The sequence below is a fragment of the Pongo abelii genome, chromosome 14, assembly GCF_028885655.2.
Source record: "Pongo abelii isolate AG06213 chromosome 14, NHGRI_mPonAbe1-v2.0_pri, whole genome shotgun sequence".
Classification (NCBI taxonomy): domain Eukaryota; kingdom Metazoa; phylum Chordata; class Mammalia; order Primates; family Hominidae; genus Pongo; species Pongo abelii.
In genome coordinates, this window is record NC_071999.2 from 40,017,748 (window position 1) to 40,044,129 (window position 26,382).

At 34.5% G+C, this 26,382-nt stretch overlaps 1 protein-coding gene across 6 annotated transcripts in view; it reads left to right on the top strand.

Moving 5' to 3' along the window:
* The window catches only part of NBEA (neurobeachin), a 747,382-nt gene that overhangs the window by 132,079 nt on the left and 588,921 nt on the right, over window positions 1–26,382 (top strand). For 5 of the 6 annotated variants that reach the window (XM_054528904.2, XM_054528905.2, XM_054528908.2 and 2 more), the window contains exons 9-10: window positions 5,117–5,314; window positions 5,936–6,069. In XM_054528904.2, coding sequence (XP_054384879.2) covers window positions 5,117–5,314; window positions 5,936–6,069 — 332 coding nt within the window. Of the gene's footprint in view, window positions 1–5,116; window positions 5,315–5,935; window positions 6,070–26,382 lie in introns of those variants that run through there. The other variant, XM_054528909.2, reaches the window with a different exon arrangement.

The window sequence follows — 26,382 nt, forward strand, 5'->3', positions numbered from 1 at the left end:
TGTGCCTTTATTCATCTAAAAATATTTTGTAATTTCCCTTTTGATTATTTCTTCTTTGACACATTGGTTATTTAGAAATGTGTTTATTTCCACATATTTGTGAATTCATCAAATTCCTTTATATTATTGATTTCTAACATTCCAGTTTGGACAGATAATATACTTTGTATTATATCTGTCTTCATAAATTTATTCAGGTTTGTTTTATGACCTGAGTTTGGTCTATTCAGGAGACTGTTTCGTGTGTACATTTTCGTTTTTGGAAACAGGGTCTCTCCTTCTGTCACCTAAGCTGGAGTGCAATGGTACAGTCCTAGCACACTGGAGCCTTAGATTCCTGGGCTCAAGCTATCCTCCTGCCTCAGTTCCTGGGTAGCTGGGACTATAGGCACAAGCCACTGTGCCTGACTAATTTTTCAGTTTTTTATGGAGACAGGGTCTTGCTATGTTGCTCAAGCTAGTTTTGAACTCCTGGCCTCAGGTGATCCTCCTACCTCAGCCTTCCAAAGTGTTGTGATTACAGGCATGAGCCACTGAGTCCAGCTATGTGTACTTTAGAAGAATGTGTATTAAGCTGTTTTAGGATGGTGTGTTCTAGAGATGTCTGTTAGTTCTGTTTGGTTTTTGTTCAAATCTTCAGTTTCCTTCTTGATCTTATGAATGGAAAGTTGAGTATTGAAGTGCCCAACCATTATTTTTAACTTGTCTGTTTCTCCCTTCATTTCTGCAGACATTTCTTCATGTATTTTGACTCTCTGTTGTTGGGTGCACATATGTTTACAATTGCTATATCCTCCTGATAATTGGCCCTTTTATCATTATCCAATGTCTTTTTAATATCTAGTAATATATCTTGTTTTAAAGTCTATTTTGTCTGATATTAGCACAGCCATTCCAGCTTTCTTGTGGTTTCTTGATTTTTCCCATTTTATTTACTTTAAATATGTTTTTATCTTTGAATATTCTATAAACAGTATGTTATTGAATCTTATTTTATTATCCAGTCTGACAATCTCTGCCTTTTGATTTGATTGGTTATTTCGTTCATCTTTAATGTGATTATTGATAGTTAGGTTTCTATCTGTCATTTTATTTTTTGTTAGCTATGTGTCTCATGTTCTTTTTATTTATTTATTTATTCTTTCCTGCTTTCTTTGGATTATGTGCCTATTTTCTTATATAGCATTTTCAATTTTTAAATAATTTTTTTCACTTAAAAACATTTCTTTATAGTTAAGCTTGCCATTTATAGTTGTCTGATCTGTTTTATTCCACAGTTCCTCTCTTCCTGCGTTTTGTAGTGTTAATTTTTTTTGTTGTTGTTTTTTTTTAGATGGAGTCTTGCTCTGTCACCCAGGCTGGAGTGCAGTGGCACGATCTCTGCTCACTGCAATTTCCATCTCCTGGGTTCAAGTGATTTTCCTACTCAGCCTCCCAAGTAGCTGGGATTACAGGCACGTGTCACCACATCCAGCTAATTTTTGTATTTTTGGTAGAGAGGGGGGTTTCACCGTGTTGGCCAGGCTGGTCTCGAACTCTTGACCTCAGGTGATCCTCCTGCCTTGGCTTCCCAAAGTGCTGTGACTACAGGCATGAGCCACTGCACCCGGCTCCTGTAGTGTTAATTTTTTTAGTGTTACATTGTAATTCATCTCTTGGCTTTTTTGCTATATTTCTTTGTTCTATTTTTAGTGGTTGCTGTAGTGATTACAATATACAACTTAACTTTAACCTATAATAGTCTAGAGTTAATATCGAACTACTTCAAGTAAAATACTAGAACCTTTTAACAATATATCTCTACTTTTCCTATTCTTAATATTGTCATATGTTTTATATCCGTGTCCATTACAAACCCAACAATACAATGTAATTTTTGTTTTGATGAGTCCTATATCATGTGTCCTTAAGATATTAAGGATTATATATTCCTATGTGTTTGTGTAGTACCTATCCATATATTCATCTATCCATCAGTATTTAGTATTTTATATTTACTCACATATGTATGATTTCTGATGCTTTCATTTTTTCCTGTAGATCCATGTTGTCATCAGGGTCATTTCCCTTCAATGTGAAGAACCTCATTTAGCATTTCTTATAGTGTAAATATAATGGCATAAATTCTGTCTTTTAAATTAAAAAAAAAAATTTCTTTAGTGATTGCAGTAGAGCTTACCATATACATCTTAACTCACTGGAATCAGCCTCAGATTTATATTAATTTTATCCTAGTGAGTTATATAAATGTTACTTCTATAGAGCTCTATTTGTTTTCTCTGTTTTTTATGATATTATTGTTATACATATAATATCTGTATATGTTACGAACCCAACATGACATAATTATTACTTCATATAATTGTGTCTTTTAAAGAAGCTGAGAGAAGAAAGGAGATACAGTATATGTTTGTAGATTTTGTTATATTGATCTTCTGATTTATCATTTATGAATCTCTTCATTTGTTTCTGTGGATTCAGTTACCACTTGGAGTTGTTTCCTTAGCTCAGTACAACTTTGCTTCCATCCACCTTCTTTGTTATGCTGAAGTGGTCCATATTGAAAAGCATGCATCATACTCTACTCATTTGAGTGTAATTAGTACAAAATATATTCATACCTTCTTTTCTTCTTTTAAAATAATTATAACAGTTTTACTGAAGTGTAATTTACATGCCATACAAATCATTAATGTTAAGTGTACACGTCAATTTTTTTTATAAACTTACAAAGTTGTGCAGACATCACAACAATTTAATTTTATAACATTTCTATCACCCCAGAAGGATCCTACCTGCCTATTTGCAATCACTCCTCATTCTCATCCATGTCCTAGTCATACAGTTTTATATAACAATTCTTCCTCTGAAAATCCTTCTGAAAGAAATAATACAGTAAATATTGATATTTATATAAAGGCTTATACTTTTATGTAAAATTTTTTCTTTAAAAAATTTTTTTTAAGAGTCAGGGTCTCACTGTGTCACCCAGGGTGGAGTGCAGTGGCATGATCATGGCTCATTGTGGTCTCAAAATCCTGGACTTGGTGATCCTTCCACCTCAGCTTCCTGAAGAGCTGGGACTACAGGTGTGTGACAGACACCACACTCGGCTAATTTTTAATTTTTTGGTAGAGATGGGGTCTCTCTCTGTGTTGTCCAGGCTGATCTCAACTCCTGGCCTCAAGTGATCCTCCCACCTTGGCCTCTCAAAGTGCTAAGATTACAGGTGTAAGCATTGTGCATGTCCGCCTTTATATATAAATTTAAAGACATAGAAATAACCTAATACTACAAATAAGGAAAGATAAGAAAATTACCTTCATTTAATGGATTCTATGTTTATATTTAAATTACATTATACACTTTTTTAAACCTAAAAGTTTTAGATTTATTACATAAACTTGTTTTCCTCCTACAAACCAAAATAGGGTATGGTATGTATCATGGACTCAGAAAAACTAAGACCAGTGTTTTTCCAAATAAAAATAGGTTTTATTAGATATCTTACATTTCCACAAAATGATTTTAAATCTTTCAAGAGAATATATTAAAACTTGTTAATTCCAGTATAAGCAGTATGAACAAAATGAAAGCAAGAGTTTCGTTCTAGACAATGGGATGTACAAATGTTTCAGCAGTGGTAAAATGCAGACACGGAAAGCTGATTTCAGTGTTTAACAACTTATCTGTGTGTTTTAATTCAGTCACTGTTTTTTTGAATGCAGGTATGCTGAGTTCTTAAGCATTCTAGTGATAACACTACCCTCCTCATTCAAAAAAAAGTATTATCAATGAAATACTTCAGACTACAGCATACACAAATTTTTAATCATTCATGTTGCTCTTGTCTTGGCACATGCCTAATAACTAATGGTTTGCATCCAGTTTTGTTTTAGATAGTCTCTACACACTAGTCCAGAAGTAAAAACTGACATGTTTGGTCTGGACAGTGTTAAAATGTTTGAATTAAATTTTAAAATATAGTGATTTTAGATAAAAATTCAGATTTCATGTTTCTCTTGAAAAATATGGAAGAACTAGCAACATTGAACAGTTGGCTTGAGCTGAGGAGTAGGGGCCACTTTTAGAAAGGACAAACCTTCTCTAGTTTGAGGAAGTCCCCATCTGGCCCAATTCACTTATATGCATATCTGTGTGCCTCCCGTAAGAACTTGAGTTTGGGACATTTGATTTAACCTTATAACATTAGAGTAAGAAAATTGGAGCCACATCAGCCTAATGATTTCCTCAGCATGAAAAAGATAATTAGTGGCAGAGTCAGGATTTTAAGATTATTTCACTATCGATACATTGAATATGGACTATAAATCAGAAGACTTAGAATTACGTGTTGACCCCTTCTACATCTTAATTTCTGTAACATTCAGTTTTCATAGTTGTAAGTTGAAATTAATAGTAATACTGATATGTGATTATTGCAAAGGTTAAATATTATTTATCATTATTAGATTCATATCTGCAGAGCAATTTTAACCACATCTAACAGTACCTTTCTTGTTATAGATGGCATATGTTTAGTTCTTGTGTTTCATAAAAAGTAATAACATGTTTTAATGAACTTCTCTTCTGAGTTTTGTATGTATATTGTGATATTATTATTGAGTAGCATTGGTATTTCTTAGGTTGATTTGCTTTTTAATAAAGATGTGAATATTTTTACATGTTAACTTTTTATAGCCTCAAATGATAGTCATTTTTCTCTATAAGTAATTCATGTGCCAGGCACTGTTTATTTACACAAATACTTTTTAAAGTGTTAACAAGAAAAATTCAACTTAAGCTATGATGTAGTCAAGTAAAATCCTATTTATATGTAATATCAGGTTTGATATTTTTTCTAATGAAATGATTTTGCCAGTAATCAAAAACTTTAAATTAGAAAATGAAGATCTGAGCATCTTTGTTGGCATAATAAAACTTAACTCTCATTGAATTGAAGTGACAATAACAAAGTAAGTAATACCACTGAATAGTCCCTGACACATGAAAGGTACACAAGTAGTTTATTATTGTAAATGTTTCTCTGCTTTAAAACTTTTGAGTTTAATTGTTGCTTTTAAAAAGAATGTTTACCTTAGTTTTATGTTTTCAGAGTACCTTCAAGTTTAAATCTGAGAGTGATATTCATTTGGCAGAACATCATAAACAGGTTTTATATGATGGGAAACTTGCAAGTAGCATTGCCTTTACATATAATGCTAAGGCCACTGATGCTCAGCTCTGCCTGGAATCATCACCAAAAGAGAATGCATCAATTTTTGTGCATTCCCCACATGCTCTAATGCTTCAGGTGGGTGAATCGTGGCTTTGTTTTCATGTTCTTGTCAGAATTTGACAGTATCTTTATTTTATATATCAAACATTGCTCATCTATAAATCTATGATTTTTTGTTTCTTTTTTGGCTTTTGCAGATTCTTTTAAGTGAAACTTTAAAGAATATCTCTCTTTTCTGTAGCAGTATACTCTACCCTGGCCTTGTCTCCTTAGTAGGAAATCTGTCATATCTATTATCTTATATATTATATAGCCTTTGAAATTAAATCAATTAACTTAATAAGTTAGTTGTTAGATATAAAAACATACTTTGCTTTAAGAATGTATTACTAATATTCTCTAACATTAAAATTACTTGTCTTTAAATCCATCAATAGTATTTCTGATTTTAAAATAACGTTTGATTTTAACTTCATATTTTTAGTGTGAAAATGTCTCAACCTAAGATTTGAAATTTAAAAGTGATTAGCAAAGGTATTCACTTTTTTGTCTTATATGTGTATAAAAATTATAATCAAAGGCTTAAAAATGTCCAAGTATGTTATTTAATTCTATTATAAAGGTATTTGGAACAAGGAAATAGTGATGAAAATCATTCTATAGAAGTTTAATAAACATTTTTGTTTTTGGACATAGGATGTGAAAGCGATAGTAACACATTCAATTCATAGTGCAATTCATTCAATTGGAGGGATTCAAGTGCTTTTTCCACTTTTTGCCCAATTGGATAATCGGCAGCTCAATGACAGTCAAGTGGAAACAACTGTCTGGTAAGTTTTCTTTGCATGTACAATTGCTGGTATTTTATACACACTTAAGGACTATGCATGGTGTACTCAGTGCTGTGTAAATGTATTACAGTATTTGGGTTCTGCCCTTAAAGTGCTAATAAAAATTTTTTTAGAACTAATGGAGATAGATATTTATACAATAAATAAAACCCTGACATTTAGGTTGTTATATCATAAAGGAATGCCTTTCTTGATAATAAATAGAAAATTCTTACCAAAGATAGTATAATGATTATAATATGTAGTTGAGGGAAAAATATTAATCCTGACCTTATCATTTGCATATACTCATGGTGTGAATTGACCATGAAACCCTGTCAGGTTGAAGAAAATTACTAGGGTAAAGTTATTCAGAAGAATAATATTTATTAGCAGTTACATAATTTATATCTTAAAGAATGGTATTATTTTATAATGCTTTTGTCATGGCATAAGTCTAGCATAATATTAATTGACATCAGCCCTTATTTATATATAGTTTATGTTTGAGGACTCAATCTAACCAGGCAAATCCATGTTTATGTAAAAATTAAATCTCTTCTAATGAGTGTGATTTCATGTGCATTTTTATAGTTTCTCTTTTATTAAAAAAAACCTTATGTGCCAGACTCTTAATTTAATGTTATATCTTAGAATTATACATACAAGAATTTAAAAATGAATTGTAGCAGCTATTTTGACTATACACATTGCCATGCTTGGGGATTTTAATGGGCAAGTTATATAGATAAGCATTAATTTTTATTCCAAAAGTAACAGTAGTGCTTCATTAGTGTATATATATACATATACATGAGCTCCTTAATGGGTTATCTAATTTTGAATTGATGGCGAATCTAGTGAATGAAGATATGGGAAAAATTTAAGGTACAATGAAATGCTTTTTCTCATAATTATTATCTAAATTAGCTATTAATGAAATTCCATTTTAGTATTTCTAATTATATTATTTCTGTGTTGGGAACATCTTTATGTAAAGTATAAATCTAAATATAGATATGAGATTTGTACATTTATAACATTCACCTCCTGTCTGTGGGTCTTGCCTTCTTTTATATCAATATAGTGTAAAGGTTGGAGTTTTGAAAGTAAAAAGCTTTGAAGTGAAAAGGAATCCTGAGGTTATGTCTTGCTGTGATACTATTTTGCTTGTGATATCTTAAATAATCTAATTGGAAGGCAGCTCAGCTTAGTGGCAAAATCAAACTTTAAATTTCAGTCCTTTATTTAAATTCAAAACGTTTTGCTATTTATCATCTCAGTGAACTAGGACACATTATGATCAGTATTTAAAATCTAGTCAGTACTGTGAAAAGAAGTGGGAGATGAAGTAGCCACTAGAAAAATCCGTGTATAATTTAAATATTTCTTATGAAATAATATGAAATACATATATTATCAAATCTTACTGCTAAAACCATATGTAATAGGTTATTTGGTTTATTCATCCAAGACACATGGTTACTTTTTACTGTTTTTCTTCAAAACTCATTTAATATTTATATTATATCTTGGTATTTAAAATTGTATTTATTTCATTGTGGAGATAAAAGATAGTGTGAGGAGTCAGCATACCTATTTTCATTTTGGTTTTAGTTCTTTAAATCATTCATCCTAATATTTCCCTATATTAACTAATTCCAACCTTTTCAGTGATGTCTATTATGTCCTTTGTTTGTTTGTTTGTTTATTTATTTATTTATTTGAGATGGAGTCTTACTCTGTTGCCCAGGCTGGAGTGCAGTGGTGTGATCTCTTGGCTCACTGCAACCTCTGCTTCCCAGATTCAAGCAATTCCCTTGCCTCAGCCTCCCAAGCAGCTGGGATTACAGGCAGCTGCCACCATGCCCAGCTAATTTTTTTATTTTTAGTAGACACAGGGTTCCACCATGTTGGCCAGGCTGGTCTTGAACCCCTGACCTCAAGTGATTCACCTGCCTTGGCCTCTCAAAGTGCTGGGATTACAGGCGAGAGCCACTATGCCTGGCCCTGTTTATAGTTTAGCCAATAGAAAACATTACAAGAAAGATACCACTCTGCTCTTTAAATGTAATACGTACTCAATTCCAGGCTACCCTGTGATTTAGTTATGTACTATTTTGAATTCTTATCTATTACTTTTTCATTAATTATTTCAGTATCCTAAATATCTGAGATTTGCTCTTTGGTACAGACAATTGTGTGGACCAGTAATACAGTCTTTTGTTATTTAATGTTTTATAGGGAACCATTATAGAAAAGTATGTGCATCAGTGAAATAGTCTGTGATTTTGCAAGCTGTTAAGTGGGATTTCTCCCTCTATTTGAAAAATACAGATTCATGGCTATGCAGGAGTTATAGAATTTTATGTTTTATGGCTATATCATCCGTTCATATCGATGATTGGGACCTTGAAATAGGATTTATCATCTTATTTAGTCAATAATAAATTGTTCTAGATTAAGGATAATCAATTTGAAGTTTTTAAATCTTACAGAGAAAATTTAGTATACTCCTTTTTTGGAAGTCTGATTGCATAGTAAATAGATGAGTGAAAGTTGCAATACTGTCTAATTTTTAATTACTTTTTTGAGAAATGGAGCTAGGCTCAAATATAAGTTACTTCTCTGCCCTCTGTGTTTCAAGCTGAAGCATTTTCTCTTCCACATACTTTTCTCTACTAAGTAGTACCTTTTAATGAAACTTTTCATTGTTTCTTAAGCCTTACCTCTGTTGGCACTACTACTTTGTTTTATCAACTTTGATGAGTTTTTACTTTATATAGGGGATTTAGAATAAAAAAAAAATTATTGGCTGGGGGTGGTGGGTCACGCCTGTAATCCCAGCACTTTGGGAGGCTGAGACTGGTAGATTGCTTGAGTCCGGAATTTCAAGACCAGCCTGGACAACATGACAAAACCTCATTTCTACAAAAAAATAGAAAAAGTTAGATGGGCATGGTGGCATGTGCCTGTAGCCCCTGCTACTGGGGAGGCTGAGGTAGGAGAATCACTTGAGCCCAGGAGGTGGAGGTTGCCATCAGCTGTGATCACACCACTGCTCTTCAGCCTGGGTAACAGAGCAAGACTCTGTATCAAAAAACCACCCCCAAATTATTGAAGGAATAATTTCATTTTCTAGAGTTGTCAAAGATGGATTTATTTTTGCTGGATAATTTTTGTGACTTTTTAAATTATGAAGGCCACTTATTATAGTTATTATATGTATGGACTTTCAAGTCAGACAAACTTGTGTTCAAATCTTGAATTTAGTATTTATTACTAGTGCTACTTTGTGTATGTGATTAATTTTTTGAGCATAACTCAAACTCTGAAGTAATATAGCTTTTGTATTTTGTGTCTAGAATGACTCAAGAAATTAAATAGAAACTTTATTTTCCTTTGAATTGGATGATTGTGTAGACTGAGTACATATTCTTATTGAGTACATGTTATTGAGTACATACATCTTATTGAGTACATATTATTCTTACATTGAGCTATGTTTTTAAGAACATGGGTAATTATGTAGGTGATACAAAATAAAACCTTCCTCATTGTATGACCTAAGACAGTTTTGCTTTGAAAAAAATTTATGTTTTCTGGAACAAGGTATAAATTGAGTTTTGTATATCAAACAATTAAAAATACACCAAGAGAATAGTTTCATTAGAGACCAATGTAATATATTGCATAAGTGTTCTTTTGGTGGAAGACAAATTTGGGCTCAAATCCCTGTCCTGTTTTATACTGTCTGATGTTAGGTGATGGGATATTCATGGGTGTGTAGTAGTGGTACATGGCATTTATTGAATACGTACTATGTGCTAGTCACTTATTTTTAAAAAATAAATTTTATTGCGTATGTTTAAGGTAACAACATGATGTTATGGGATACATATAGATAGTAAAAAGGTTACTATGCTGAAGCAAATCAACGTGTCTGTCATCTCACATAGTTACCTATTTTTTGGGGAGAGGGAAGCGGCTAAAACATACTAATTATGAATCACATACAAAATATAATTCTGTTACCTACAGTCCTCATGTTGTACATTAGATGTACTTGTTCAACCTACATATCTGGTACTTTATTTCCTCTAACCTACATCTCCCCACTCCCAAGCCCTGCGTCCCTTTTCCCTGATAGCGACTGTTTTGTTTTTTATCTCTGTATATTTGAATTTTGTCAGTCGTGTATTTTAATGTAATTATTTGCTGATGAAGCAGAGAAAAATTGAATAACTTGTTCAAGATCACAGAGACATAAGTGGCAGAACCAGGGTTCTAATCCTGAAAGCCTGACTCTAGAGCCCTGAAACCACTGCGGACTACTCTGAGAATCACTTTTGCCAGCTGTGGAATGATTTTAATAAGTGCCAACTTTATCTGATTGTAATATGAATTAAAATAAGACATGTAAAGTATCTGTCATAGCGTCTGTACGTAGCGTCTGGCATTTTATGAGTTTTCTTTTTACTTTCCATGAGTACTAGTCTATTGGTTAGATGCAACTTTTTAATTATTAAAACTTAGTTTTAATGTTATTATAAACTATGATCATTTTTATAAAGTAGAAATTTCAAGTGATAATTTAAATAAATAATCTTAAGTATATGAATATTTTTCTAGGAAAAGCATTTTTTAAAATTACAATAAATACAGTTTGTTTGCTAGAAGGATGGAATGTAAGATATAAAAGTGTTTAGAGAATCCCATAAAGCATTTATGTCAACAGTCCTATCATATGAACAGTCCTCTTGTAATGTGAATATTTATGACTCATTAGTTTGTTCAGTGAACTTAAATCACAATTTATTTTTTAATATTATCTTGCTAATTAATCAAAGTTATTCCAGTAATTAACTTGAATTTTACAGCCACTTTAATAATTAAGCAGCCCCTTAATAATTAAATATTTCATTCTAATATTCTGATTAGCACTATTGTAATACGTAAAGCAACAGAATTACCTGGAAAATTTAAATATTTCAGCGTCTAACTGCCTTAGCCAGATTTCCTCATACACTTAGAAGTGACATGAAAATCCTTTATCTGACCATGTTTCCTGATTTTTAATTCAGAAAAAATGTCTATTATATACAGTGTTAAAATTTTATTACATACTCTTAATCCAACTTAATCTGACTTCAAAATAATATGTGATTGTTTTTAATAGGGAAAAGAATTAAAATTAGTACCTGTTTATAATAATTGCTTCTCTTATGGAGGTGGTGGTTCTTATATATAGAATATAATTATTAATTTAGTTTCCAAAAGCATTTAAAATATTTGTATTAGGCTATAGTTTATACAGTTATATTTGCTTAGGTTTTTCAGAAAGAATATACCACTGATATGTCTTAAGATTCATATCTCTTTGTTTGCCTTTAAAAAATTGCTAAATTGGTACTGAAAACATTTTGAAGTGATAAATAGACACAAAAAAATACATTTGATGTACTTGCACTACTACTTTCAGAGGAGAAAAATGAAGTAATTTGGTTAGTGAGATTTAAGCAGAGTAAAATGAAATATATATTGAATTCACTATGCAAATTAACTTGTAAGTAGTAAAAAGTAAAATACATTATTCTGTCTGAGACATCAGGAAACATTACATATAATTTTCAAATAGCTTTTTCTTCTTTTTAAATTTAGCAACAGCCACTTTTAATGCTATACTGCTTTGTGTTGTTTAGTTTTCAACACTTAATTTTTCTCTGTAAATTTTTCTTTGTCTTGTTAAAAGGTTTCTGCTTTTATCATTGACCCTTCACTCCCTCTCTCTTGCTGTGGAAAAAAGGCACCTTTTTGGCAATAAAATTAACTACAAATTATTCCTTGCAGAAATTCTGGCGACCATGGACACATCTTCACTGAATGTGTTGCCTTAATTTTCTTCTAGTTTGCATTTCCACATTCTGTTGTCTTTAATTTTTCAATCTTACTATCTTCTAACAGGAGTATTGTTATTTTACTCATGCCATAGATTTCATTTCTTTTAACTGTCTTACATTACCTTCCTTCATTTATTTTGATTTTATGACAGCCGTGCAGGTATAATGGCATCAGTCCAAAACTAAAGTAAATATTATTTGCCTTTATAAAGAATATTGCCACATGCCATAATTCATCCTCAGAAACCCAGAATACTTTTAACAGAATGTAGCTATAATACTGATTGTCACAAGTGTTTAAACCCTCTTCTTTTTCCATCCAGGGGTGAGATGTGATGACCATAACATGTAATGAATGAAATTTTCAAGAAAAGATTTAGTAAAGCATACTAAAGAGATTCTAGTTAACTTAGTATTATAATTTTATTGGTTTTTATTTCTAATTCTACTCAAATTTTTAGGTCCACAATCTTGTTACCTAGGCTGGTAACTTCCAGTGCTTTATCTCTAGCTTACCTTCAATTTAGGCTTATACACATAAACCATTGATGGAATATTTCCATGTGGAAAGTATCTCAAACTTAACATGACTCAAATAAAAATTCATAAACTTCTCATCTACCCAATTTCTATTACTTTTGATTTTCTAATGTTACTGAGGAACATTGTCTCCAGGCAGTCTCTTAAATTAGAACCCCAAGAGAACTCATCAGTTACTTTCCTCCCTTTGAATAATTAAAATATTAGCTGTTCCTATATTTCCCACATACAATCTATCATGATAAACTATTGCTATTATTCCTTAAATACCTCACAAAGCTACCCTTTCCCCTCCATCCATATTGCTACTGCCTTAGTCTTGGTTCCCATTATTAATTACTTCAGCTAGTATATATCCAGTAATTGCTGTTGCCCTTTTCCAGTAATTTTTTTTCTTTTATTATTATTATTATTATACTTTAGGTTTTATGGTACATGTGCGCAATGTGCAGGTAAGTTACATATGTATACATGTGCCATGCTGGTGCGCTGCACCCACCAACTCGTCATCTAGCATTAGGTATATCTCCCAATGATATCCCTCCTCCCTCCCCCCACCCCACAACAGTCCCCGAAGTGTGATGTTCCCCTTCCTGTGTCCGTGTGTTCTCATTGTTCAATTCCCACCTATGAGTGAGAATATGCGGTGTTTGGTTTTTTGTTCTTGCGATAGTTTACTGAGAATGATGATTTCCAATTTCATCCATGTCCCTACAAAGGACATGAACTCATCATTTTTTATGGCTGCATAGTATTCCATGGTGTATATGTGCCACATTTTCTTAATCCAGTCTATCATTGTTGGACATTTGGGTTGGTTCCAAGTCTTTGCTATTGTGAATAATGCCGCAATAAACATACGTGTGCATATGTCTTTATAGCAGCATGATTTATAGTCCTTTGGGTATATACCCAGTAATGGGATGGCTGGGTCGAATGGAATTTCTAGTTCTAGATCCCTGAGGAATCGCCACACTGACTTCCACAAGGGTTGAACTAGTTTACAGTCCCACCAACAGTGTAAAAGCGTTCCTATTTCTCCACATCCTCTCCAGCACCTGTTGTTTCCTGACTTTTTAATGATTGCCATTCTAACTGGTGTGAGATGGTATCTCATTGTGGTTTTGATTTGCATTTCTCTGATGGCCAGTGATGGTGAGCATTTTTTCATGTGTTTTTTGGCTGCATAAATGTCTTCTTTTGAGAAGTGTCTGTTCATGTCCTTTGCCCACTTTTTGATGGGGTTGTTTGTTTTTTTCTTGTAAATTTGTTTGAGTTCATTGTAGATTCTGGATATTAGCCCTTTGTCAGACGAGTAGGTTGCGAAAATTTTCTCCCATTTTGTAGGTTGCCTGTTCACTCTGATGGTAGTTTCCTTTGCTGTGCAGAAGCTCTTTAGTTTAATTAGATCCCATTTGTCAATTTTGGCTTTTGTTGCCATTGCTTTTGGTGTTTTAGACATGAAGTCCTTGCCCATGCCTATGTCCTGAATGGTAATGCCTAAAGCTGGAGGCGTCACACTACCTGACTTCAAACTATACTACAAGGCTACAGTAACCAAAACAGCATGGTACTGGTACCAAAACAGAGATATAGATCAATGGAACAGAACAGAGCCGTCAGAAATAATGCCACATATCTACAAGTATCTGATCTTTGACAAACCTGACAGAAACAGGAAATGGGGAAAGGATTCCCTATTTAATAAATGGTGCTGGGAAAACTGGCTAGCCATATGTAGAAAGCTGAAACTGGATCCCTTCCTTACACCTTATACAAAAATCAATTCAAGATGGATTAAAGACTTAAATGTTAGACCTAAAACCATAAAAACCCTTTTCCAGTAATTTTCAATGGCTAGAGGAGTTATCTTTCTAAAATACAAATCTGATTATTTCACACCAGTGGTCATTCACTGGTTTCCTGTTGCCTCAGAACAAAGTCATCATCTGATTTGGTCATGCTTACTTATCTTCTCTAGTCACATTTCTTGATAGTCTTTCCAAACCCAAATTCTTATATATAGCAATAAGGACAAAGGGTGGAAAATGCTAGCAGGGGCATTCTAGAACATGTATTTATGAATAAAAGGTGCTACAAATAGGGACAGCTTCAGCAACAGTGTATAGTTGGGAACATGGTTTTTCTGAAGTCCTTGGATTTACAGTGTCAGTGAATTAGGGAGGGGATTTAACAGAATACTTCATTTAAGGTGTCTTGGAGTCTACCTACCTGCTAAATAAAGGGAAGGTTTCTGTGTACTTAAATCTGGCTCTCAGCTTCAGAATAGAGATGGAGTGTCTGCTGTCATGCAAGTGGACAATAAGCAAAGCCATAGGTAATCTGTATACCAAATGACCAAGTATTTGTTGGCCAATACCCTGTTTAACAGATCTTGTTTAATAATGAGCACAGAGAAACCTATCAGCATAGAACTTACATTATCCAGCATTTGCTAGTTATAGCTGTAGTAACAAACAACCTCAAAATCTGGTAGCCTCATAAAACAACAAAAGTTAATTGTTTTTTCATAACTGGTTGTGCTGTGTTCCCTGTGTTTTCTCATTCTGGGTCCTAGATTGAAAGATTAGCTGTGATATGGAATATGTTTTTCTTGTGACAAAGAAGAGCAAGAATCTGAGTTAAACAATACAGTTGCTCCTGTAGCTTTTGGTCAAATGAGATGAATGTCATATTCAATCTGCTAGCCGAAGAATGACCAACCAAGCCCAACTTCAATGAGGGGATTTGGTTGTAAAATATATGTCCTGGAAGTGGGGGTGGAAAGTAAGTCTTTGGCCGTAGGCAAGGAATTATAATCTTTTCATTGAGATGGAAAAGTCAGTAATTGGGAATAATAATGCAATCTCCCATGGGACTTCTGAAAAAGTATTACGGTGCACAGGAAGGAAACTCATATCCTGAACACTTGAGGCAAGCCGACTTATAAAACTTGGGGAGGCCCAGGCGGGCGGATCACGAGGTCAAGAGATCGAGAGCATCCTGGCCAACATGGTGAAATCCTGTCTCTACTAAAAATATAAAAATTAGTGGGGTGTGGTGGCACGTGCCTGTAGTCTCAGCTACTGGGAAGGTTGAGGCAGGAGAATTGTTTAACCCGGGAGGCGGAGGTTGCAGTGGGCCAAGATCATACCACTGCACTCCAGCCTGGCAACAGAGCGAGATTCTGTCTTTAAAAACGGAAAACAAAAAACAAAACCTACTAGGAGGAATTCAGAAGAAAATTTTGGTAAAATGTAGGGTACAAAATGATCCTGTGTGAAATAGTAGAATAGCGTAAGGCTGTCGTTGAGACAATACTATCAGAATTTAGAGATGATGGCCAAAGTCTATATTTTTGCCAGACATTGTAGAATATTCTGATATAAAATCAGGTGTGGGAAACAACAAAGAATGTTTTTCTAATTCCTTTTGGTAACTTCTCATTGAATTAAAAACTGTATATGTGCCTTCTTTTGGATTTACTGGAGAAAGTAAAAATTAAAAATGTAATGGTTACAAAAATATGGAAAACAAGGGAATGGGAATAGAACCATAAAACAACTGTTAATATAAAGTAACAGGTTATATAACCTAGAGATACTGTTAACTGTTAAAAGGCAGAAACTCACATATTCATTAAATAAGTCAAAATCCAAAGATGTAAGCTTTAAAGAGAAACTTTCATTTAAAACTAAATGGTAAAGAATATTGGTCTCAATTTTTGGTCTGCTGTAGTCTGGCAATTTTTTTCTTCGTTTACCACTAATAAAAGTGTGGATAGTATACTAATAAAAATGTGGCTATTTTGTCCCATATAGCCACATGGATGGTATCTTTTTACCTAAGAAAGCACATATTCCTCATTTGCTGGTTAGAATAAAATCATTTGTTAAGCTACATAGAAATAATAGAAAATAGTCCACCATGTTTGTTACATTTTATCTAGAAAGTAGGTTAGGTCACTCACTACTAACCTGTTCCAAAACGTTCCCTAAAATTTTACTTCTCATGGGATGTGGGCCCTTTTGCAACTATTCATTTTCACGTAATTCGTGGTGGTTTTATACTTTTTCTACAGGAAGTGTCAAGACATACTGCATGGCTTGAATGATACATTTTCTATAGTATAGGTACCCATACTAAAGAAATAGTAGTAGTAGTAGATTATTATAATAGTAATATTACCTGTTTCTAAAGTATGGGTACAGATGCTTGTTTCTTTCTGCACTGTGTAGTTTTTAGAACAACACAATTCTCCCTTTTCAATGGTTGCCTGATGCTGAGTTGGCACCTTCAAATTATTTTCTCAAGAGAGTGTAGGGGTCATGTACCATACAAAATTAAAAAAATTGTTTAGTTCCATATCCAGAACATTCAGGTAACTTTTGTCTCTCCTAGTACAGCTGTCGTACATATTATTTTAATTGATATCATTGAAGATCTCTTCCTTGGTGGCCTGTGGGTGCCTATTAATAGATCCAGCATTTAGAAACAGGGAAGTCCTTTGCAGGATCATTTTGACATTACTTTACTGAGGATAGTAGTCAGGGACTTGAGTGGGGTCTTACTTATCTGATGGAAAAAGAAGACTGATATATTCTCTGACAAAGAGGTTATGAGCAAAACCTCTGCCTTTAATTATGTAATTTCTAGATATTCTTTATCAGGAAGTCCAAGCTGAAATTGGAGGGTAGGTCACAATAAGGCTCAGTTGGAAGAAGAAAATATTTTTGCCATGGAGAGGAGGGCATATAACCTTTGGGGCGGTAAAGCTGACTCATAGCAGTTGGTATGTATCCCTTGTAACTCAGCCAAGTACACTAGGTAGCACATCATTAATATAGTTGAAGACCAGACTTAAATAGGTTTAAGAACATAAGGAGTTCTAGTAGATGAGCACTGTTAGGAAGCAAAGGGTAAAAAGTTTAGCACTAATTGATTCCTGTGAAATCAATGTGGAAGTCAGGCATGAGACACATAAATTTATTTACTGCCAAATATTTTTATAGATGGAAATGAGATACAGGACTTGGTACCTTTGGTATCTTATGCATAGTGAATAGGACCAGGTATGATCCCTTCCAGCAAGTCTTGGTGGAGCTTTAATGAGGATCCAATGTCAGACCAAAGATGCTGGCATTCATCATCCCAAGTTCATCAGTAGGGCTTTTTATACCTCTAAAAGGTTTGCCTTAACACAATGACTTTATGATTTAAAACATCGAATGAAATATGTATACATAAATCCTTCGTAGGATGGCTTGCTGCTGGAAGGCCTAGAGGGAAGTTTCATGTGTCTCACCCTCAGCAATTCATGGGGGAATAGCAGGAGTCCTATTTTTCTGGTGGCTATATATCTCATCAGGGTTATGAGCATCTGCCTATTAGAGCCGAATTTTTGTACAAATCCTAGCTATTTATTATTTTTGAATTCTATCTTGGCATTTTCTGTATTTGTGTTGAAAATATTGTTGAAGTTGATCTCCTTTAGACACTTCCTTTGCAATGACTTTATTAATGGGCAACGGTACTCTGAATCTAGGTATTAAATATTATATGACAGCTTTTGTGAATGGATTTACTTAGCTATCTTGATAAAATACATATATTATTTTTTGAACTGTTTTTCGTAGAAACAAACAAATTCAATCTAAATATTTATTAATGACTTTCAAGATGGGCAGGCTTTTTTTTTTAAATGCTTATCTCCATTTTGCAACAGGCAAATATGGCAGGAATGACAATATGTGTGAGGCATTTGAGAAAACAATTTGGAGGATATTAACAATGTTTGTTTGCATAACTTTATTTTTTACCTTTTATGCCAACTCATGTGCAAAGAACAGGAGAAGATTTTTTATATAATCTAACAGCAATTTGTGGAGTATAAAAAAGTGAATCTTGTTTTTAAGAGTATTTTTTTCTTTTCTTAAAAATGTATTTTGTTGATTAAAAATACTTTGCCAAATTTATAGGTGTATGTGAATATTTGTTACATTCATAGAATGTGTAATGACCAAGTAAGGGTATTTGATCATCACCATCACCTTGAGTATTTATCATTTCCGTTTTGGTAACTTTTTTTTTTTATTATACTTTAAGTTTTAGGGTGCATGTGCACAACATGCAGGTTAGTTACATATATATACATGTGCCATGTTGGTGTGCTGCACCCATTAACTCGTCATTTACCATTAGGTATGTCTCCTAATGCTATCCCTCCCCCCTCCCCCCACCCCACAATAGGCCGCAGTGTGTGATGTTCCCCTTCCTGGGTCCATGTGTTCTCATTGTCCATTTCCCACCTATGAGTTAGAACATGCAGTGTTTGGTTTTTTGTCCCTGAGATAGTTAGCTGAGAATGATGGTTTCCAGCTTCATCCATGTCCCTACAAAGGACATGAACTCATCATTTTTTATGGCTGCATAGTATTCCATGGTGTATATGTGCCACATTTTCTTAATCCAGACTATCATTGTTGGACATTTGGTTTGGTTACAAGTCTTTGCTATTGTGCATAGTGCTGGAATAAACATACGTGTGCATGTGTCTTTATAGCAGCATGTTTTATAATCCTTTGGGTATATACCCAGTAATGGGATGGCTGGGTCAAATGGTATTTCTAGTTCTAGATCCCTGAGGAATCGCCACACTGACTTCCACCATGGTTGAACTAGTTTACAGTCCCACCAACAGTGTAAAAGTGTTCCTGTTTCTCCACATCCTCTCCAGCACCTGTTATTTCCTAACTTTTTAATGATCGCCATTCTAACTGGTGTGAGATGGTATCTCATTGTGGTTTTGATTTGCATTTCTCTGATGGCCAGTGATGATGAGCATTTTTTCATGTGTCTTTTGGCTGCAAAAATGTCTTCTTTTGAGAAGTGTCTGTTCATATCCTTCGCCCACTTTTTGATGGGGTTGTTTGTTTTTTTCTTGTAAATTTGTTTGAGTTCATTGTAGATTCTGGACATTAGCCCTTTGTCAGATGAGTAGATTGCAAAAATTTTCTCCCATTCTGTAGGTAATCTGTTCACTCTGATGGTAGTTTCTTTTGCTGTGCAGAAGCTCTTTAGTTTAATTAGATCCCATTTGTCAATTTTGGCTTTTGTTGCCATTGCTTTTGGTGTTTAGTCATGAAGTCCTTGCCCATGCCTATGTCCTGAATGGTATTGCCTAGGTTTTCTTCTAGTGTTTTTATTTTTTTAGGTCTCACATTTAAGTCTTTAATCCATCTTGAATTAATTTTTGTGAAATGTGTAAGGAAGGGATCCAGTTTCAGCTCTGTACATATGGCTAGCCAGTTTTCCCAGCACTATTTATTAAATATGGAATCCTTTCCCCATTTCTTGTTTTTCTCAGGTTTGTCAAAGGTCAGATAGTTGTGGATATGCGGCCTTATTTCTGAGGACTCTGTTCTGTTCCATTGGTCTATATCTCTGTTTTGGTACCAGTACCATGCTGTTTTGGTTACTGTAGCCTTGTAGTATAGTTTGAAGTCAGGTAGCATGATGCCTTCAGGGTCGGGTTACCCACAAAGGGAAGCCCATCAGACTAACAGCTGATCTCTCGGCAGAAACTCTACAAGCCAGAAGAGAGTGGGGGCCAATATTCAGAATTCTTAAAGAAAAGAATTTTCAACCCAGAATTTCATATCCAGCCAAACTAAGCTTTATAAGCGAAGGAGAAATAAAATCCTTTACAGACAAGCAAATGCTGAGAGATATTGTCACCACCAGGCCTGCCCTAAAAGAGCTCCTGAAGGAAGCACTCAACATGGAAAGGAACAACCGGTACCAGCCACTGCAAAAACATGCCAAATTGTGAAGACCACCAAGGCTAGGAAGAAACTGCATCAACTAACGAGCAAAAGAACCAGCTAACATCATAATGACAGGATCAAATTCACACATAACAATATTAACCTTAAGTGTAAATGGGCTAAATGCTCCAATTAAAAGACACAGACTGGCAAATTGGATGAAGAGTCAAGACCCATCAGTGTGCTGTATTCAGGAAACCCATCTCACGTGCAGAGACACACGTAGGCTCAAAATAAAGGGATGGAGGAAGATCTACCAAGCAAATGGAAAACAAAAAAAGGCAGGGGTTGCAATCCTAGTCTCTGATAAAAAAGACTTTAAACCAACAAAGATCAAAAGAGACAAGGCCATTACATAATGGTAAAGGGATCAATTCAACAAGAAGAGCTAACTATCCTAAATATATATGCACCCAATACAGGAGCACCCAGATTCGTAAAGCAAGTCCTTAGAGACCTAGAAAGAGATTTATACTCCCATACAATAATAATGGGAGACTTTAACACCCCACTGTCAACGTTAGACAGATCAATGAGACAGAAAATTAAAAAGGATATCCAGGAACTGAACTCAGCTCTGCACCAAGCGGACCTAATAGACATCTACAGAACTCTCCACCACAAATCAACAGACTATACATTCTTTTCAGCACCACACCACACCTATTCCAAAATTGACCACATAGTTGGAAGTAAAGCACTCCTCAGCAAATGTAAAAGAACAGAAATTATAACAAACTGTCTCTCAGACCACAGTGCAATAAAACTAGAACTCAGGATTAAGAAACTCACTCAAAACTGCTCAACTACATGGAAACTGAACAACCTGCTCCTGAATGACTACTGGGTAAATAATGAAATGAAGGCAGAAATAAAGATGTTCTTTGAAACCAACGAGAACCAAGACACAACATACCAGAATCTCTGGGATGCATTCAAAGCAATGTGTAGAGGGAAATTTATAGCACTAAATGCCCACAAGAGAAAGCAGGAAAGATCTAAAATTGACACCCTAACATCACAATTAAAAGAACTAGAAAAGCAAGAGCAAACACATTCAAAAGCTAGCAGAAGGCAAGAAATAACTAAGATCAGAGCAGAACTGAAGGAAATCAAGACACAAAAAACCCTTCAAAAAAAATCAATGAATCCAGGAGTTGGTTTTTTGAAAAGAGCAACAAAATTGATAGACTGCTAGCAAGACTAATAAAGAAGAAAAGAGAGAAGAATCAAATAGATGCAATAAGAAAATAATAAAGGGGATATCACCACCGATCCCACAGAAATACAATCTACCATCAGAGAATACTATAAACACCTCTACGCAAATAAACCAGAAAACCTAGAAGAAATGGATGAATTCCTCGACACATACACTCACCCAAGACTAAACCAGGAAGAAGTTGAATCTCTGAATAGACCAATAACAGACTCTGAAATTGAGGCAATAATTAATAGCTTACCAACCAAAAAAAGTCCAGGACCAGATGGAATCACAGCCGAATTCTACCAGAGGTACAAGGAGGAGCTGGTACCATTCCTTCTGAAACTATTCCAATCAATAGAAAAAGAGGGAATCCTCCCTAACTCATTGTATGAGGCCAGCATCATCCTGATACCAAAGCCTGGCAGAGACACAACCAAAAAAGAGAATTTTAGACCAATATGCCTGATGAACATTGATGCAAAAATCCTCAATAAAATACTGGCAAACTGAATCCAGCAACACATCAAAAAGCTTATCCACCATGATCAAGTGGGCTTCATCCCTGGGATGCAAGGCTGGTTCAACATACGCAAATCAATAAATGTAATCCAGCATATAAACAGAACCAAAGACAAAAACCACATGATTATCTCAATAGATGCAGAAAAGGCCTTTGACAAAATTCAACAACCTTCATGCTAAAAAACTCTTAATAAATTAGGTATTGATGGGACATATCTCAAAATAAGAAGAGCTATTTATGACAATCCCACAGCCAATATCATACTGAATGGGCAAAAACTGGAAGCATTCCCTTTGAAAACTGGCACAAGACAGAGATGCCCTCTCTCACCACTCCTATTCAACATAGTGTTGGAAGTTCTGGCCAGGGCAATTAGGCAGGAGAAGGAAATCAAGGGTATTCAATTAGGAAAAGAGGAAGTCAAATTGTCCCAGTTTGCGGACGACATGGTTGTATATCTAGAAAACCCCATTGTCTCAGCCCAAAATCTCCTTAAGCTGATAAGCAACTTCAGCAAAGTCTCAGGATACAAAATCAATGTGCAAAAATCACAAGCATTCTTATACACCAATAACAGACAAACAGAGAGCCAAATCATGAGTGAACTCCCATTTACAATTGCTTCAAAGAGAATAAAATACCTAGGAATCCAACTTACAAGGGACGTGAAGGACCTCTTCAAGGAGAACTACAAACCACTGCTCAATGAAATAAAAGAGGATACAAACAAATGGAAGAACATTCCATGCTCATGGGTAGGAAGAATCAATATCGTGAAAATGGCCATAGTGCCCAGGGTAATTTATAGATTCAATGCCATCCCCATCAAGCTGCCAATGACTTCTTTCACAGAATTGGAAAAAACTACTTTAAAGTTCATGTAGAACCAAAAAAGAGCCCGCATTGCCAAGGCAATCCTAAGCCGTTTTGGTAACGTTTTAAGTCTTCTATTCCAGCTACTTTGAAATGTACCCTACATTGTTGCAAACTATAGTCACTCTACACTGATATTAAACATCAGAACTTTTACCAACTATCTAACTATATGTTTGTACCTACTAACCAACCTTTGTTTATTCCCCCTTCTACCCTCGTACCCTTCCCAGACTCTGTATCTATCTTTCTACTCTCTACCTCCATGTGATCAATTTTTTTAGTGCCCACATATGAGTGAGAACGTGTGGTATCTTTCTGTTCCTGACTTATTTCACTTAACATCATGACCTCCTCCTCCATCTGTGTTTCTGAAAATGACATGGGTTCATTTCTTTTTCATGGCTGAATAGTACTCTGTTGTGCATATGTGCCAAATTTTCTTTAGCCATTTGCCTGTTGATGGAAACTTAGGTTGGTTTCATAGCTTTGCTTTTGTGAATAGTGCTGTGTTAAACATGTGAGTGCGTGTATCACTTTGATATACAGATTTCCTTTCCTTTGGATAAATACTCAGTAGCAGGATTGCTGGGTTGAATGGTAGTTCTATTTTAACTCTTTGAAACATCTCCACACTCTTTTCCATAGTGGTTGTATTAATTTACAGTGTGCAGAAGTTCCCTTTTCTTTAGATCCTCACCAGCATCTGTTATTTTTTGTTCTGCTTATAATAGCCGCTCTAACTGGGTTAAGTCGATGCCTCATTGTGGTTTAGATTTGCATTCCTCTTACACTTAGTCATGTTGAATATTTTTTCATATACCTGTTGACAATTTCTGTGTCTTCTTTTGAGAGATGTGTATTCACGTCATTAGCCCACTTTTTAATGGGGTTATTTTTTTTTTTATTGTTGAGTTGTTTGAGTTCCTTGTATGTGCTGGATATTAGTCTCTTGTAGGATGAATAGTTAGCAGATATTTTCTCCAGTTCAAACACAAATTGTCTCTTCACTCTTTTGATTGTTTCCTTTGCTGTGTAGAAGCTTTTTAGTTTTATATAGTCTCATTTGTCTATTTTTGTTATAGTTGTCTGTACTTTTGAGGTCTTAACCATGAAGTATTTGTACTGAAACAATAAAACTACTAGAAAAAAACATGGTGAAAACACTTCAAGATATTGATCTAGGAAGAGATTTCATGTCTATAACTATATTTAAAAATTAAAATATTTATATTAAAATACTTCCCCTAAAGTTGGTACCTAATCTTATATAAGGAAATTTTAGAGTACACTCTGGAGAAGTCGAGTCAGCACAACATTAAAAGTGTGAATTTGGAAGTGGAAGGGACTACAGCTTTGGCGGAAGCATGAGCCACTATTAACATCATCATACAGCTTTTGGTCAGCAATGAATTTTATAATAGTTACGGCAGAAGGAAGTTGTAAATGATGTAAGTCATAAAGTAGCATTAAAATAATATGCCAGGGAGATTTTTTTCAATAGTAGGCAAGGAATTCTTAATTATATGATTGTGTAAAATCATGAACAGCTTCAGAACCATAAAAGAAGTCATGGCATCTATTAACATTACAGCCCAAAAGTAGACATTTATGAAAGGCATGGATATATGCTCCAGAGAGAGCATCAACTTTAGACAATTTCAGACACTTGGACAGAATAATCAGAAGGCAAAATAAGACGTTTTGTTACTTGATGTAGGAACAAATGGTATAACCAGAGAATCTTGTAGACTATATTTGACTTACATTAGAGATAAGATGAAGATTTTGAAGTAGGAAGTTTGTTAAACAATGTTGGTTTTCATCAACTGGTCGAGTTTTCTATAGCTGGAGTTTGGAGTAAAGGGGTTGGTATGGGGCACCAATAGTAATGTAATACAGGAAAGAAGAAGACTTTATATTTTCCAGGCATTAGAAAGGTGCAGTGTTTTGGTATTTTGGATAGGTACTGAGGTATCACCTACCATAGTTAGTGTCAGACAGGAATCTATTACGGAGGTTGAAAAATCCTCCATGATTATTGCAGCCATAGCTACTAAATGCAATCCAAAAGGCAAGCAAGCTGCTATGAGATTAAGGGGAAAATCTGTAGTGAGCAACTGGATATTGTTTGTTCTTTTGAATCTCCCTTAATGTACCCTAAATAATTCCATACTTCAAAAGAAAGGTAACGGTTTAATATAATTAGGAAAACTCAATATAGGGACTTTAGACAGACGTTATTTAGGAAAGTGATAAATCTTTTCAGTTTTCTGGTTCTGTGATGACAGCCTGCCAGTTTTTATGGTCATTGAGCTATTGTAATATAATCCAGTTTCCATGGTTAACCATAGCCATGTGGATTTGTCAAACTATATGGTCTGGGGGCATCCCAGATAGCTTCTATTTAGGAAAATGCAAGGTGATGTTTTTAGTAGAACTTAGTAAAAATTACGCTTTTCCAGTGTATTCTGGGTCAAGTTTATTGGAGTACTTGATATGAAAGATAACTAAGAATTAGATATTAGGCTGGTAGGGACTCTGAAATACATAGTAGTATACAAGCTTTTTTTTAAAAAAAAAATCTGGCTGTATTAGTCAGTGTAGGTTATATGATATCAAATTAGCCATGAGACCTTAGCGGATTTATACAGTAAAGGTTTATATAGTGTTCCTATGATCAAATGTAGTTTCTTCAGCAATCTAAGGTATTGGGTTTCACCATCCTATTTCAGAGTAGCCCACTATTCATTGTAGGAGGCAGGGAGAGGGACTAGAGAATTATGCGTAGGCTTTTCATTGTTGCAACCCACAATAGATTTCTGATAACATTTAGTTGATTTAGTCACATAATTAACTATAATGGGGTTAGGAAATGTTTTCTGTATACTCAAGAAGTAGGAAAATGACATGGGAATTATTAATAACAAACATTGTCTCTAGCATACTTGGTTTCTTAGCTGGTAAAATTAGTGGGTTGCAATGGTTCTTGGTTAGAATTATAGGTTCTGGTGTGAAAGGATTTGACAGCTATTAGGGATGTGGTGGCATAGCAGTATTAAACCTGACTTTAACTGATGTGATGCTATATGCCAATATCTGGGCATATTGAACAAGTTTGTCTAATTAGTATGTTGAGATCAAGATGTGGGGACTCAGAAGGATTTTTTGAGTCATCTTAGTTTGGAGCTTCATTCAAGTCAGTAAGAATACAAAAAAATCAGTTCCAGTTCTGGTTAAGGTGGAGTGAGCACACTCTACCCTGTTTCTCCTACTCAATGCAAAAAAAAAAACAACAAACAAACACCTTACATGGACAGAATTCACACAGCCACTATTTCAGAGCTCTGAAAAGTGAATAATAGCAGGTAGAGTGGGGAACAAGAGCAGAATTCACAGTGCCTTTGAACTGCAAGTGAGTTCACTATACTTTTTGCCCCTTCA